This window comes from Mus caroli, unplaced genomic scaffold (assembly GCF_978045245.1).
Source record: "Mus caroli unplaced genomic scaffold, Mus_caroli_1 scaffold_2, whole genome shotgun sequence".
Taxonomy (NCBI): Eukaryota; Metazoa; Chordata; class Mammalia; order Rodentia; family Muridae; genus Mus; species Mus caroli.
Genome location: NW_028227257.1, coordinates 121396046 through 121413710, shown reverse-complemented (window position 1 = coordinate 121413710; position 17665 = coordinate 121396046). Strand labels below are relative to the sequence as shown.

The following is a 17665-nucleotide window of genomic DNA, read 5'->3' as shown; positions in this document are numbered from 1 at the left end:
TATGGACCTGACTTAGCCACAGAGACACAGAAGGCAGCTCTAGGCTTTAGGTTCCTTTTCTCTGTGTGTGTGTGTGTTGGTAGCAGTCTTGTTGTGTGGCCCAGATGGTGGGGAGCTCAGTATGTCCGTCGAGCTGGGCCTGAGCTCACAGGCACACCACCATGCCAAATTGCTGCTTGTCTTTCTGATGTTCTGGTGCAAAAGTAAAACCTGCCTTTTGTTTGTAAGAATGCAAAAGTCTAGAAACATCTGGAGTAAAGCAAACTGGGCTTCATTCCTACCTCATTCATACCACAGCCACGCCTCCTCTGCCGGCCTCTGCACACAGGAGTCATAGTTGGTGAGCTCTTTGCCAGTTCCTCTTCTGCTTGTGTCTGTAAACAAGCATGGATGTGAATTTAGTTTCCTCCACATAAATTACAATACATCCATGTTGTCCTGTGTCCTCCCACCCGCCCTTCCTTCTTTCCCTTCCTTTTTTTTTTTTTTTCTTTTTCTCAACCTGGTAAAATCCTGTGCTTCTATGTAAGGATGTAAAGACACCCTTGTTTTTTAAGAGTTGAATGGTATCTTCTTTCCATTCAGTTTCTCACTCCTGCAAACAGTGGTGAAGATCTCCATGCCATATCCAAGTGTCTCTGTCAGATAGACTTCTAGAACTTGGGGAGTGCCTGCCTACGTTGACACTGTGATTAGCCTATTAAAATGCTTAGTGATCCTCCATTACTGTGGATGCCAGCAAGACTTCCCATCTCCGTGGGCTCTGTATAACACAGTGCAGGAATGGGAATCTGATGTATGTTTAATTTTTCAGTACAATGTTTTTTAAATAAGATTTTTTAAAAGTCATTTGTTTTAAATTTGCCCATTCCATTAGATTTACAGACACATTAAACAGAATAAATCATTTAAAGAACTCATTGTTAAATGTTGGTAAATCAGAACATTCCACAGAGATTTCAACTCACTCTGACAGTTGTTATTTGATTAATTCTTACAAAGACTGAAAAGCATCATGACCTTGGAATAATTGAATTATTGTAATGTGTCCTGCCAGTTCTGCTTTCTCCTGGATTCATATATGGCTCAAAAGGATCAGACATGCTTTTCTTCATATAAATGTGGTAGCCACTACCAAAGCAAGCAGAAAGCAACCTTCTTTACAAAACCCATTGGGATCAGGGTTGCAGCCCTTACCCAAGATGTCCCCAAACCTCTCTACATTAGATCCTCTGTGGAGCTTTTAAGCACTGTGCTAAATTCAAATTTAGGTTTGGAACAAGGCATCCATAATCTTCAGACAAGAAGCACATTTATTGCTACAGTTTTCTCAGTGAGACGAGGTAAGAAAGTTAGCGCTGGTCATCCATGTCTGCACTGGGGGCATAAGTAACAGCTGCTTTAGACACAAAGGCTCCCTTGAGGCTGACAGGTACCAGACAGCCAAACAAACACTTTGCAGCACTAGGAAAACTTGGATGTGAAGTCATGATGCGACATCAAAGTAATTCTATAGTGTCCTGGTTTTATCATGTGGAAGTATTTAGAAATGAATGATTTGGTATACGAGATACTAAAATTCTGTAACAAAGAAAGGAAAAAATAAATGGAAAATACAAAGAAGTATGAACTGTAATAGATTTAAATATAAATTCTTTGCATTCATTTAAAATATGGGGATTAAAATGACATATATGAGTGAACTGGGTGAAAGGCAGAAAAGGTTGGCTGTGTTGTTCAAGATTTTCTCACCTACAAGTCCTTGAAAGAAATCATGAAGCAAATGATGTGGGTTTTCCAGCCAGTGGGTATTATTTAATTCGTACTTTCTGTGTATTGAGATTTTTTTAATGAATTTTTATTAAACAAAATTGCTCATACTGTCTTCCCTCGGCACCACAGATCCAACCATTGCAAATAGAAAGTATCTGGAGACATGCCGGCCGATGTTCAGGTGCACAGCGTCAGGCTGTGATGGCTGTGTCTGTGCAGACTCCCTGGTCATTCTCTAAAGAAGTCCGTTAAATATCTGCATAATATTTACATCTTATTGGTTATGAAAAGAACTCTGATTTAAAGTGTATGGGAAAGTTGTAGATGTAACTGCCCTTCATTTTATATAAAGGGCCAGATTGAGCTGCTGTATGAGATTCTCTTACACACACACACACACACACACACACACACACACACACACGAGAAAGAAAAAGAAATGCATACATATCAAGCACCCAGGGGTTCTTGTATCTGAGGACCCTGGAACCATTCCCTACTTGGATGCTGGACACCAAGTGACACCTGTATAGAAGTAGAAATCAGACTTTCTGCTCTAGAACTATGATTATTATTGTTTATATTTGGTCCACCACCAAATAACAATACTAGAATTTTGCTTCAACAGACATACAGCTGGCTTTTTCTTTTTCTTTGTTTTGTTTTGTTTTTTTTTTTGTTTGTTTGTTTTTTACGAGACAGGGTTTCTCTGTGAAGCTCTGGCTGTCCTGGAACTCACTCTAGACCAGGCTGGCCTCGAACTCAGAAATCTGCCTGCCTCTGCCTCCCAAGTGCTGGGACTAAAGGCGTGCGCCACCACGCCCAGCTAGCTGGCTTTTTCTGAGCCACTTCTGTGCCAATTGAATGATCCCCAAAGCTTAATTAGAGCTAGTACAGGGTGGAAAGATGGCATCTGGGTGTTCCTTTATTATTATTATTATTTTATATTTGATATAGATATTTACGTTTTCTCCTACTTTTGTGATCTGAAGCAATCATCCATGAACTGTCTAAAATGTAATCGATCAAGTTTGCAGACTCTTTTCCTCTTCCCCTCTGCCTCAGTGCACAAAGCCTTCATTCCTGGGTTGTGGCTGTTGCTTGGGGCTACCACCTCTAAGGCCCGTTTCCTCCCTGTCCACCCTTGGCTTTACCTTGGAGACTGTACCTGTACAGAGCACCAAGTGAGAAGGAGAAAGACTTCATTAAGTCACTTACGTTCTTTGCTAGGAAATGTCACTCTGTACAGCTTCATGTGGAGACAGGGCTGTTGGTTTGATTTGGTCTGAACTACTTGTAGAGAAAGGGGCCTAAGTAGCCTAAGCTGGCCTTGAATTCTCTATGTAGCTAAGGATAACCTTACACTCATCTTCTTGCCTCCCATCCCAAGTATACCGCCATGCCTTTCTTTTATAAGAATCTCTGGTATCTTTGTATTTTCCAATTTCAGATACTTCCATTTCACCTAGTGCTCTGTACAGATAAAGTCTCCAAGGTAAAGTGTGGACAGGAAGGAAATGGGCCTTAGAGGTGGTAGCCCCAAGCCACAACCACAAACCCAGGAATGAAGGCTATGTGCACTAAGGCAGAGGGGAAGAGGTCAGGAGTCTACAAACTTGATCGTTTACATTTTGGTTAACAGTATGTATATGCATGTGAATATGTGCCCATAGGGGCCAGAAAAGAGCCTCAGATCCCTGGAACTGCATTTGGTACAAGCCTCCTGAGGGTGCTGGAAGCCAGAACAGGACCTCAGTGAGAGCAGCCACTCCTCATAATAACTGAGGCATCTCTTCAGCCTCTTGATATTCTCATTTCTATATTTGATAGCATTTTTCTCTATAAGAAATAAAATATGTCTGCAAAAAATATTTGAGAGTGACTTCAAGTGCTTGGCTGTATTTCCCCATAGGTTACTAACTTTTTCCACTGTTACGAATCCTTTAACTTTTGTAGGGATAATCTTACCTGCTTTTTTACAGCCAACCTGTCCTCAAACTTGTGATCCTCCTGCCTCAAATTCCCAAGTGCTTAGATTACAGATCTGCATTGCCACAAACAGCTCCTTAATTTTTCATTCAACTTTCCCAATGTGAATCCAAGACCCAAAGCCAATTCAGAGTACCTAGCTGTTAAACTTTATATCTGCTCCATTCATTTCTTGCTTTTTATTTCTTCTTGCCTTTGCTGGCTTCCATTTATAGTCACAAAGCATGCATTCTTCCAGTGGGCATGACACCTGTGCTTTAATTTCTGCACACACTAAAAATAGCTAATAAACACTCATTTTGTCATGGTTATTTATGGAAACAAAAACCCCTATTTTTTCCCCTGAAATTGTTTTAATAGTTTCATGCTCTAGGATAAAATTCAGGAGTTTAAAGTATCTATCATGCGGCATCTCTTTGGTGTTAGGTAGAACTAAAATTTGGGCTGGAGGTGGGTGGGGTGTTACTGTAGAAATCAAAGTATCATTGTATCAGTGTCCAGACAGAAAGTTGCTTTGGCCACAAAATGGGACACAGACAGGCAAGCTTTTAGAGTGAACTTCACAGCATACTTAGTTGTTGCGGCCTGCCCGCAGTCCACAACACGAACGGTTCAACTGAGAATGGCAGTTCAGGCTGAAAAGAGAGGAATCTAGACGGGGCGGAAGAAACAATGGAGCTAAGACAAATCCTGATCAAAGCTCAATTTTACTATTTCCAGACACTCAGTTATAAAGGAAGGGGGAGGGAACCCAACTTCCCGCCAAGTAACTCAGGGTCCAGTAGCAGGACGAACACGTGTGTGCCTCCAGGCAGCAAAGGCAGGTTCCAGCAGTGGGCGTGGCAGGACGAATGAGCACGTAGCTCCACCCTTGAGCAAGCAGGTTCCAGGCTGGGGGAAGGGAGGCCACACTTAGTGTTCTTCAGAGCAGATTAAAATGAACTTGGTAGTACATCAATGGTAGTTTATCAGTGGTTTTCTATATTCCAGCGTTTTTCATATAACATTTTCTAGATGAGCAAAATTTCAGAGCTATCATGAATATTTAATTGCTGATATAAATGTTCATTAGCACTTAAACAAAGTCAAGAGAACCAAACTAGAAATAATTTCAAGAAACATGGACTTTGGCCCTTTTTCTCAAGTCTTAAAAGTTCAGCCTTGAAAGGGATTATATGTACACTATAACTTTTAGTTGCGTTAGTAAATTCATTTGTATCTTTAATATTATTAAAATATGGGTTGGCCTCTGTTCCATGTGCCAGAGAGCACTTCCATGTTTGTTTATATCATCACCCTATTTCAAACTTTGACTCCAAAATTATTTTCAATGATCTTCTTCCCTCTGTTCGTGGTCATCTCCTATAGGGAGGGATACACATTATACCACCAAGTGCTAAGTAGGAGAAGTCGTCTTGGTACCAGGTCCTCTTCCAGAATTTATCCTGTAACTTGCTCCTGAGCATAGGAGGCCGGAACACTTCTGCACTTGGGAAAAGTCGACTTCTGCATCTGCAATAGATTTGGAAGTGAGAGCTTCAGGGTTCATAGGAAAGGTTGCCATCTTCCTATGCTCATGGGCCACTGATTCTAAATGGACTGTCAGAAACTGCCGTCTCCTAAACCCCAGAGCAACTTGGAAGACAGGGAGACCATCGAGGAGAACCCCGCCCAAGGTTCCAGCGGCCTGGGCTGTGAAAAACTCGTTACAGTGCTGTATATGCCAAAACCTCCCCTTAGCTCTCAGTTCCAGTTTCCATGGTGATTTACACAGTACCGACCTCCCTCGCCTCACAGAATCTAACAGCATGACATGTGGCCTAACAAAGCAGAGCCATTTTAATGACTTCGGATTCTTTAGTGAAGACTTTCTATAAGCAAACATTCTACACATTATTCATTTGGAAGTATGTATTGTGAAAAAGATAAAATAACCCATTTGTATTGCATTTTTAACTAGAACTTCCTGGTGTGTCAGTTTTTCATAGCCCTACAAAATTATTATCCTTCAACCTACTAATATTTTTCATAGATACAATCTTCTGGGTTTTTTTAAATTGATCATCTTTTTTTTTTTAGAGCATTCAGATGAAATGTGACAGGCAGGGCAGACCATGGTTCCAGTAATCTCCCATTCTTAGGCTCAAATGGAGATTTCATTGTGCCTTAAAGAAAGTTCAGGTTCTATTCTTAGATACACACTTTCTTAGATGCTAACCAGTGTGTGAAAATGACATATTTGTGGGGTCAGAAAAACATGTCTGTGATGTCTTTTCAGTAATATGTTCTTCAGAATGCTATTCAAAATACCACGCACATAGTTTCTCACTGAAATGTTTTGATTTTTTTTTTTTTTTTTTTTTGTCCTGACCAAATAAAATCACAGCATGCCAACTGTATCGTTTTAGATCACAGCACTGGTCAGGAGACAGTGCACCCTGCGCTCTATGCCTCGGGTTTCTCTGAACTGGAGTAGCTCCTTCTTTCATTTCAAATAAGCTCTGCTGTAAAGGACAGCTTAAAGTCCGGGTGATAAGTAATATACAGTTGATGAATACAACACTCACTAGTCTACAATCAGGAACTCTTTGCCAACTAATTGGGAAACGGGTATTCTGGTGACCCTGTCCATTGTGGTTGCCTGTGCATGCATTTGTGTATCTATAGACATTTTATAAATTAATAAATGTTCAAAGAAACACAAAAACGACAGCGAGACTATTTTTGAAAGCCACTTACCTTTCTTGTACTGAAACAGAAGACATGTCAGCACGTGTCGTCGTAACAGACACTCACTGATGCTCCGCAGAGAGAGGATGACTGGGGGGATGATGTACAGTATAAAGGTTCATTGATTTATATCGTGCATACTAAACAGAGCTCTTCGTCAAGTTGTCACAACTCTACCTGCCGTATTGGCTTAGAAATGGGACACAAAACCCCTTTCCTCTCTACACCCGGCTACTTACCTCTCCATGCAGGGCAATATGGTATTTTAGTGCCCGGATAGTTTACAGGTCCTCTCTGCTGCACTCTGGTTCTCAGGGCACGGAATTGAGAACTAGAAGAAACAGTCAGGTGACTAGACTTCAAGGTCACATAGCTAATGTTGCTTTTAGGGTAATATTGTTTGTTTGCTTTTCTGTTTGTAAAGATACTAATTAAGTGTCAGGGGGAGTGTATGAAGTGCTTTGCCTATCTTCCCAGCATTCTCTGCTGGGTGAATGCCCCCTGCAGCTCCTCTGGCTGTTCCGGTTCCCTGTGACTCTTCTGGCCAGCATACTCTCTGTGTGCTAACGAAGGCTTAACAGACTCCTCCAGGAATTGCTATATAACGTATGCAGAGCTCTAGAAACTCCTAGTAGAGGTTTTCAAATGAAGCAGGTCATTTCACTGTTACCTGACTGGCAGTGACTCAGATAATGTTCTACCAGAGAAGACACACACAACTGAAATCTCACATTAAAATTCTAGACGTGAGAATTCAGAGCTGTCACAGAATTCTACCACCTAGAAATGTACTGTCAAATGATGGATCAGAAGACAGGTTGTTAAGAACTCCTGTGAGGAATGTCAGCATCTCTTCCCGCAGCTAGAGTCTGACATCACCTTCCAGGCTCAGGATGCACTAGGATGTGCAGCTCGCTCTCTCTCGCACCTCACATGGGCCTCCAGACCGGCTCACCTAGTTAGTGTCACCTGAAAGCGTCACTCGGCTTTTCATTGCTCAGCCTTATTGAATACATAAATAAAACCACGTATGTATACTCACATACTGTACCCAGTAATGGAAAGCTGCTAGTGCTACTTGAAATGTTTGCTCAGCAAATATTTATTGAACACCCATTGAATACAAGGTACCACATGAGGCACTGGGGATGTAACAGCACAAATGAGACAGAAGTCTGCATCCGTGGGTTTTCATGCTTTAACTGGCAGAGACCGTGGGATTACTCCTAGTGAAGTATATCACAAACCCCTAAGACAGAAGGACAGAAAGTTGGGAAGAAACCCTAGTGAAGACATTGAAATCTTTACAGTTGCGTTTTGAGCTCAGAATGTGACTCAGAATTAGCTATAGTATTTGAAAGTGAAGCAGCAGTCCTGAAAATGTGTGTTGACTCCATAAAGGTTAAATCTGAAAAATGACTTAAAACGATGATAACCCAAACATGGAGAAACATATGTTTTTTATATGGGAGAAAGGAGGGTACTTGGATGGTATACAGAGGTCAGCATGAGCTCTCTATATCACCTAAGGACAGCATTAAAAACAGGTTACAGTGGAGAAGCAGCTGAGTTGTTTTGGGCGATAGTCATTGTCATTTAACTTCAAGGTGGCAGATGGAAATAAAATCTAGAAATAAAACAAGATATGAAAAACAGGTCAATTAGAAGACACAGTCATCAGGTCAGACTTGTATGCGTTCTGGGTAAAGCTGAAACGACAGATAAGATGCTGATACCTCTGTGGCTTGTGATTCTGAACACGCTGTAGCCTTCCTTTAACTGTGAGCAGCACATAAGCCCGTCTTACCTTGCTGGCTGTATCACTGAGCTTTTATCATGGCTATTCTTGGTTCTTGTTCTAAACAGTTGGGATCTTAACATGTGGCCATCATTCTTATTCTACTTATGAATGTATTTGGAGGAAGTTGCAAGAGACGGAGTTCCCAAGGGGAAACAAGTTGCAATTTCAAATTTAGACATAATATGTGGACTTGGAACCAGAACAAACAACATTTATAAAACTAAACAAAGTATGATAGTAAACTGAGTGTGGATAAAATTGAATGGGTTAAAATCAAAGTAACTATACTATTAAGGTGGGCAGAGCCTATGGATTTCAGGATTCTATTAGAAAGAAAATATACCTTTTAACAGGTTCTTCTGTGATGTCATTAAATTCAACTATAAACTTATTTTCTTGCAGATGTGCCAAATCCTGGTGTAAGCAAACCTAGAGTTTCTGACACTATTCATCCCAACAACTATCTCATCAGGACAGAGCCAGAGCAGGGGACCCTCTACTCACCAGAACAGACTTCTCTCCATGAAAGTGAGGGTCTGTTGTATTCTCTTTTAAACCCTAGATTTTCTTCTCATATTTTCCCTTTGAAGATGAGCCTCAAAAATACATAATAAAGTGCTCTCACTGCCTTATTCTTGCAGGATCGTTGGGAAACTCAAGAAGTTCAACACAGATGAATTCTTACTCTGACAGTGGGTACCAGGAAGCAGGGAGTTTCCACAACAGCCAAACCGTGAACAAGGCAGACAGCAGACAACATCCATTCACGGGATCAACAAGTAACCATGTGGTGAGGACTTCGAGAGCGGAAGGACAAACACTGGTTCAGGTAAGTCAGACATCTAGAAATGCCCTCTTAGTTGCATAGCTGCTATGGACATTGCTTACCAAAAGCAAGGCTAACATGTATAATTTATAGAATGAAAACCTTCACTAAAACTTACTGCGTACTGTTTGAGTTGCAGGATTGACAATGTTTTAAGCATAAAGCCTGGAATTATGTTGTTTGAATTAACTTACTCTAACTAATGAATTTTTATAAGTTCCTAGATGCAGTATAATTGTTCTGCAAACTAGAAATTTAATATGAACAGTCCAGAGGCTGGCATGGAATGACATAGTTCATAGGAGCTGCTAGACCTTAGCAATGCTAGCATTAAAATGTGCTGTAGAGTGACCTAGAGAATAGAAAACCAATCTCTACCCCCATGAGATGTGATCTAGTCTACTCTAAGTGAAAATTTTCACCTCCATTAAAATTATTCACTGAAAGTGTGTTTCTTTTTCCTGGATACCCATGCTTATATAGAGAGCCATTTTAAGGAGGTATATAGACTCTGTAAAGTTAGGACAAAGTTGATAGGCAAAAATGCAATATTGCATGCATGTTTTTGAATGTTCCATTGCTTCTTTTTTGCTGTTTAGTTCACATCATCTCACCAGACAATGTCAGGATAACGAGCCACAGTAGCCAGGGAGGCAAGGTCTCTGACTAGGCACCATAGAAATCCTGTAGTGGCTGAAATATAGCAAAATGACCAGAAAAGTTGAAAGGCTCCTGTGTTCCTCAAATGCTACTCAGAGAACACTGTAGGACACATGGAGGGCCCGCTCCCCAACACTACAGCAAGTGCTGATACACTTGTGCGCTTTTTTGCTCATCAGGTTAGGAGAAGTTAAGTGTCCAACTTTTAAGCTTAAAGAGACATCTCTTACCTTGTAGCCAGCTACTTGGGCTGTGCTCCGGGCCCGCATGTTATCCACTCGTGGACCTGTGGGCTGGTAGAGGTGAGTGGTGACATTTCAGGCACTCTGCACTGAACACCTCTGGGTGTTTATCCGTGTGGCTCCCTACTCCAGCTGCTCTCTGACCTCACTCTTAGATAATTGCCTGAGCAACCACTTTATCCTTAGTCATGATCATGTGTTTTAGAAGTAAAAACTATATTAAGTTGATTTTTGTCCCTAAAGCTGAAGCAAGTAGGTTTCTGTGAGGTAGTTTACATGTAGTTTGGACAGCGTGTTATCTAGCCATAAGCAGGGTATTGTTCCACTTGGGCCTAGCACCGATAGCACCAGGCACACGTTCCAGCTCTCTCACTGTATCGTACTTTTAAAGGCCAGTTGTATTGCCTTGTTGAGTTTCCATGTTCTTCCCTCCCTACATCCTCTCAGTGCCACCACTATGTCCCCAAAGTGTCAAGGCTGAGCCCACTTGAGCCCTTTCAGCAGCCAGGTCGCTTGCGACCCTTGGAGGCAAAGTGCACATTCGATAACATATGGGGCTGCAGAAGTCACTGCTTCTTTCCTCATGGTCCCAACTCAAAGGAGGCAGAGGTAGCTGGCAGCCGGACTCCACAGGCACTCTAATGTGCAGAGTCGGGCCTGGCATCCAGGTTCATCCTCGGCCTGCCTGGCTTTGCCCCATGCCCGGTCCCCTTAGCCACTTCCCCAGCCCAATTCCCTCATTGCTGCACCGCATCAAGAAAGGTGCTCAATACCCATTGTGTTTGTGGAAGTCTACAGATTCATAGCCCATAGCAGAAGTGTTCATTTTCCATTCTGGTCTTTTCCAGCTGGCTAAGACCAGGAAAGACAACAAAGACTTAGAGCATCCCTTCTCCTGGAACAGACTCCCGGGTGTCTCACTCATGTCTCTAGATCCAGCAGCTAACTAAAGCCAAGAGCTCATAGATCAGCAGAGGTAAAAAGAATGTAGAGCTAAAGGATTTGGCTAGGACACCTGTCTGGCCAGGCTCCTCCTTGAACTAAATTGTCAGGGAGAGCTGGACCCAGGCACTATCCAGACGTTCTTGCATTAGACACTGGAAAAAAATACGTCCCACAAGTTAACAGAGCCAACTCCTAAAGACCAGCCATCCATAAATACTCCTCAGCTACATTTAGGCTGAGAGATGAAATAAATCTATTTTTCGTTTTATACAAAATACACCGCCTTGGCCACAGTGTGACTTGCCGGGAGTGATGCAAGCCCATGGCCCTAGGCCGTTCATGCTCGTAAGTCATGTGTAGCACTTGGTGTGAAGTATTCCATGTGTCGGAAGATGCAGAGGCAACAAGCGAAACCGTAAAGATGGAAAAAAAGGCTGCTGAGTGTCTTCAGAACTTCTACTGACTGGTTGTAGTAGTCCAGTCGGTTAAATCTCCAAAAATAAGCAAGTAAATAAAGCTAAGATCCTACTCTAAAGCTTAATGCAGAGAAGAAACTCAGATGCCTGCAATAGTGAGGTCAGATTCTATACGTGTGAGATATGTACATTTTTATTTCTGTAATGACAATGGACACAAACCCCTGGATAAACCCGTTCTCTTTTCTCCCCCTCTCATCAGCCATCAGTAGCCAATCGGGCCATGCGGAGAGTTAGTTCAGTTCCATCTAGAGCACAGTCTCCTTCTTATGTTACCAGCACAGGCGTGTCTCCTTCAAGGGGGTCACTGAGAACTTCTCTGGGTAGTGGATTTGGCTCTCCATCAGTGACGGACTCCCGACCTCTGAACCCCAGTGCTTACTGCTCCAGCACGCTCCCTGCGCAGCGGGCCGCCTCTCCATACTCACAGAGACCCGCCTCCCCAACAGCCGTGCGCCGGGTCGGGTCTGTCACCTCCCGGCAGACCTCCAATCCCAACGGACCAGTCCCTCAGTACCAGACCACCACCAGGGTGGGGTCCCCACTGACCCTGACTGATGCCCAGACTCGTGTAGCTTCCCCATCCCAAGGCCAGGTGGGGTCATCGTCCCCGAAACGCTCTGGGATGACCGCCGTACCACAGCACCTGGGACCTTCACTGCAGAGGACTGTTCATGACATGGACCAATTCGGACAGCAGCAGTATGACATTTATGAGAGGATGGTTCCACCTCGGCCAGACAGCCTGACAGGTGAGGACAGGGGACAGCACTATACAAGGCCCAGGGAGCGAGTCCTCCCTGTGCCTGTGTGGAAATGGTGATCACTGGAGAAAGGCCTAGTGGTCTCCTCTGAAAAGTTATACTGTAAACTTGGGGTACAAATTTTTCAAGCATTGGTCCTTTTATGCTTGACACTATGTAACCCATACACAGAACTCTTGTATGGCAGCTAAATTTCCCTCAAAATATGGTACATAAAGTGTGACTCTGTGTATGTGTGCACACGCACACTGTATTTTAAAAGAATTGATTATAACCCTAAGCTCATGTTAGTACTATTTTCTAAAGCAGGGTTTTGAACATCTAGGCTTACACCTACCTCCATATACCCTCATGATATGTTAAAATGTGTTTTTAGAATATCTGTTTGAAGCCAGGCATGGTGATGCACGCCTTTAATCACAGCACTCGGGAGGCAGAGGCAGGCGGATTTCTGAGTCTACCAGGCCAGCCTGGTCTACAAAGTGAGTTCCAGGACAGCCAGGGCTATACAAAGAAACCCTGTCTCGAAAAACCAAAAAAAAAAAAAAAAGGGGAAAAAAAAGAGTATCTGTTTAAATTTATCTTGAGGAATGCTGTAGATGTGTGTGCTAAAATATGAATCTCGTACCCTACTGTTTTGATGGGCACCCTGATGGGAAATGTACAAAGCCCTTATGAATTTTCCTTAAATGACATTTGGATTAAATTAAAAAGACCCCAGGTTCCTGACATCCTATCTGTCTCCTTTGGGGGATTTTCATAAGAGTTTTTCTACTTTCTGTAATGACGTTATTCTTTTTAGTAAGAGTAATTTTTCTTCCAAAAAATTTAGACATAGGACCTGGGATGTAGGGGGTTGGCAGAGTGCGAGCCTAGCCCTGTGCAAGGCCCTGAGTTTGACCCTATACACTGTCAGAAAGGTTTTTATAACACACGGTGTGTATAGAATGGAGATATTTGAAACCATAAGGAGAAGGTAAAACGAAGAACACAAGTCTCCAGCTCCGCCTCTCCCCACACCAGTCATGCCTTCTCGTGTGGTCTACATGTGTGTGACACATGAATGTGCACATGTGTCAGCCTGTTTTGTTTGTGTGCAAACATAGGATATACTTACACACTAAGCTGAGAATGATGTCACCATGCACCACAGTCTCGTGGGAACACTTGGTCCATCCCTGGCCAAGATGTCATTTATGCTGTGCCTGATGCATTGATCTTTAAATGGCAATCACAGAGAAGCAGGCCCTGCTCTGTTTGGTCACCATGGTAAAGTAACCCATAGTTGAAGAATGAATTTTAGCAAGTTAAGCTTAATAAATTTTTATTAGGAAGTCTACTTCTCTCTTGCTAGCAAGAAAGTTTCTTTTGAAAAACACACAGCATACAGAGTCCTTTTCATACCAGGCCTTCCTTTCTGTAAAACTTGAGCAGTTTTTATCTTCAGACTTATACTTGTCCTGTTGATTAGGACTTGAATTTGGGGTGTATGAGTTTTAAACTCACCATGATTTTCTCTGTTGTTGATGGTGCCACGTTCCTATTTCTAGGCTTACGGAGTTCCTATGCCAGTCAGCATAGTCAGCTTGGGCAAGACCTCCGTTCAGCTGTGTCTCCTGACTTGCACATCACTCCTATATATGAAGGGAGGACCTACTACAGTCCAGTGTACCGCAGCCCAAATCACGGGACCGTGGAACTCCAGGGATCACAGACAGCATTGTATCGCACAGGCTCAGGTGGGCCCCGCGTCCTGCTTCCCTGATTTCCTTGGCCCAACAGGAAAGAGATTTTATTGAGAATGGGTTCTCCTTTAGAAGAAAATCATGGTGTCAGATAAGCAGCTGTGATAGCAAATCACAAACAGTAAAACAGAAGTTCATTTAGCACATACTTAGGGGTAAAATATTTTTAAAATAGTGTAATCCAATCAATGAAAGTAGGAATTATGCTGTTAGTTTAGGGACACATTTGTAAAACTGTAAATATGATCCCCTCAAATTAGCCTCATATCATGTAGAGAAAGGTAACCATTTGCTGAAATACTTGTGTGTGATTTTCGTTGCCAGAAGCAAGTGTTGAAATGATCCAGATGAGGGACTTGCTGTTGGTTAGCAGACCTGGAGTGAAGACCACTCCACGTCACTCTTTTTCAGTGTGGGATTTCCTGTGAGAGACTCAGACCAGGAGAGAGTACAGTCAGAGCGTGTTTTATAAACAGGGTGCTGAGCCCAGTCCTCACCTTTTTTCTTACACCTCGGGTTCTGCTAGATCTGAAGCCAGAAGCTGTAGCGTTTGTGGTATCCATTGCCAGAGGTGCTACAAGATGGCTTGAGAGGTCTCAAAGGTAGCTTCTAGCATCCAGGAAACCCTAAGTCTTACAGTATGACCCCTGAAGCCTGGCCAGCAGTGACAGCCCTCGCAGGCACGTCTCTAGAGGAGAGAAGACTGTATTGTTTCTTTACTAGAGATGGACAGTTCTGCCCACAGAAGGGTCTCAGTGAAGGCAGGTTCCTATGTTCTGACTATATTGGCAGGAATTCCTCTAAGAGGACTGATTGCAGAAAGACTCCTGAGTCCAGCAGTGAGAGTTGCGCCTCCTTTCTTAGGAGAGAAGTATTCAGTGCAGCACACAGCTGCTTTGTACATCAGATCATTTAATAATTTCTGGAAAAAGCCATAGAATTAAAATCTGTCTTTCTTGTGACATAGTTTTTTTTCCAATATTACCAAGATCCATAGATATAGAAGTAAAGAAATAGAACATTTAAAAGCTTGAAGGGTTATTTATAAATTTCAGCAAAGACCTTGTTTTTATTACTAAATTAGAATTAAGAAATGATACCATTTTTTTCTGAGATTAATGTCTTGTAATTTTACTGAGATTTTAATTTCCTAAATCTTAATGTAGCCAAGCCCGTAAGCAGACTCCTGGCTTCATTGGCTTTCTTTTCTGGGTACCTCATTTAGTTCTTAAGCTAGGTTTATGAAATCCAAAAATAAACAGCCAATGCAATTGCCAAATGTTTAATCCTATTTAAAAGTAAAAAAAAAAAAAATACTGTATGTTTGAAAAGTGCGACTCTGTGAAGAGCATACTAATCTTTCCCCAAACGTTGATTTTGCAGTAGGTATTGGAAATCTACAAAGGACATCCAGCCAGCGAAGCACCCTTACATACCAAAGAAATAACTATGCCCTGAACACAGCAGCTACCTACGCGGAGCCCTACAGGCCAGTTCAGTACCGAGTCCAAGAGTGCAGCTATAACAGGCTGCAGCACACAGGGCCAGCTGATGACGGTGCCACACGATCCCCATCAATAGACAGCATTCAGAAGGACCCCAGGCAAGTACCCGAGGGACACCACAGCGCACACCGTATCACACTAACCGCTTCCACCGTTTTGTCTTCTTAACCTGTCAAGTCTGATAGGATCAGTAATTCCTTATCTCTGTTACCTCCACCCGTGTAGGGCATTGAGGCTGACTTCATTTTTAAAGCTGATTGCTTCTTTCCGGACTTTAATTACAGCTTTGAGAACACACAGATCTGTGGGCATGTGTGTAGCATTCATCATGTAGGTATTTTACTCCAGGAGCTACCTGGGCAGGCCAGTGTGAATTAGAAGACTGAGAAGGATCACACACACACACCCCTTTATATGGCTCAGAAAGTTCATATATTAATCCTAAATTTAAAAGATGAGTGTACATTTCCAATTGAGTTAGTCAGTGATAGGTAGAGCTTGTAGCAATGAGGTCCTTTAAGAAACTTTGCTGGAGAGATGGCTCAGTGGTTAAGAGCACTGACTGCTCTTCTGAAGGGCCTGAGTTCAAATCCCAGCAACCACATGATGGCTCACAACTATCGGTAATGAGATCTGCTGCCCTCTTCTGGTGTGTCTGAAGACAGCTACAGTGTACTTACATTAAATAAATAAATCCTTTTAAAACAAAAAAGAAGAAGAAGTTTTGCACCCTTTAGAAGAAGCGAACATACAAGAAATTCTTATCTCACAAACAAAAATTATTTGACAGATAGTAGGTATGTATGTATTCTTGTTTTATTTTGTTTGGCCACCTAGCTGATACTTTACATGGTAACACAGCCACTTGGTACTTACTGAGTCTTGAAAACTGGCCTCCTTTTTAGTGAAAGCCATTTCAAACATTCAGAAAATATGTTTCAAAACTAAAAGAATCTTCGTTTCTGAAAGAACAGAATCATTACTAAGTTTTGAACAACTTTGGTGTTATTTTAAGGCATAGATTATTAGCAAGATTTCATTCACTCTCCACCCACAATTGTCTCACTGGGAAGTTGCTATAATTATCCATTTGAATTTAACAACCTACCAACATATTCTAATGACTGAACTAAACTCAGTGAGCTTCTGGCCACCGAGTGAGTCAAGGGGCTTTGATGGTTGGGAGGCTGCTGGCGAACTGAAGCCATGGCGTGACTTTGCCTCGGACCTAGGCATACAGTCTGGCTTTGTAGTCCTGGTTTCCCACTTTGTGCTATCATAAGGGCTTTTCATTTTATAATAGAGTTTTTTTATTGTTCTTATTATAGTGCCTTATATATTATTGTCAGAAAAATTCTTATTTAATTTTCTAAAATCTTCACAATGAAAAATTCTGTGGTACCCAGCACATACAGAATTTCCCCCAAAATATTCATGCATAATTCAGGGTAATTTGATACCCTAGCTACACCTGCAAGATAATAACAGCTGCCTGTAGGAACAGGGAGGAGTGATTTGAGTTCCAGTTGAAGATGTGCTCTGAAGGCCTCATCTTTGACCTCTGGGTGAACTGATTCACTGAGAACAAAAGTTTCGTGGATGGTAATACACTCTGCTATTTGTGCTATGGTAATGTCATAGTCTAACGCATGAACTGTTACGGCAAGCTCTGATTGTGTGCAGCTGCACTCAATGCTGTTTGTAAGATGAGCAGAAGGTCATTCTACGGTAACAGGTATGTTTACTGTAGCTGACCCTGGAATCCCAATGAATGAAGACTGAGTATTCAAATCAGCATCAGAGAGGCTCATGACAACTGCTATTCCTCAGCTGTGAAAATAACAATGGTAGCGTTTTCATTAGCCTCAAACGTTACTGTCTTTCTACATAATTAGCCTGACACGTTCTCTGTGACTGGGAGTTGTTGATGTTTACTATGTAAAGAGAGTCTTTACGGATTTTGTTTTTAAGTCTGGTGAGTGTTGTTTGTTTTTCATTGCTGTGGTGGTTTTTAGTCTTTTAGAGACAGACAGGCTGTTGCTGTGTAGCTCGGGCTGGCTGGGGTCTCTCTCACATCTTCATGCTAGAATTGCACATACATGCCACCAGGCCCAGCTGTGACTTAAAAGCAAAAAACCAAAGGGTCTCAGCTTGGAAATTAAGGTTATCAGTTATATATGAATAGTTTCTCTGCACAGACTCAGGAGAG

General features: G+C 42.2%; 1 protein-coding gene across 15 annotated transcripts in view; it reads left to right on the top strand.

The window, feature by feature from the left end:
* Positions 1-17665, top strand: part of Pkp4 (plakophilin 4) — a 207345-nt gene that overhangs the window by 147749 nt on the left and 41931 nt on the right. For 6 of the 15 annotated variants that reach the window (XM_021155577.3, XM_029474655.2, XM_021155586.3 and 3 more), the window contains 5 exons: positions 8696-8827; positions 8935-9122; positions 11645-12194; positions 13757-13945; positions 15335-15554. In XM_021155577.3, coding sequence (XP_021011236.1) covers positions 8696-8827; positions 8935-9122; positions 11645-12194; positions 13757-13945; positions 15335-15554 — 1279 coding nt within the window. Of the gene's footprint in view, positions 1-8695; positions 8828-8934; positions 9123-11644; positions 12195-13756; positions 13946-15334; positions 15559-17665 lie in introns of all 15 variants that reach the window. The other 9 variants (XM_085834896.1, XM_085834893.1, XM_085834895.1 and 6 more) reach the window with 6 other exon arrangements.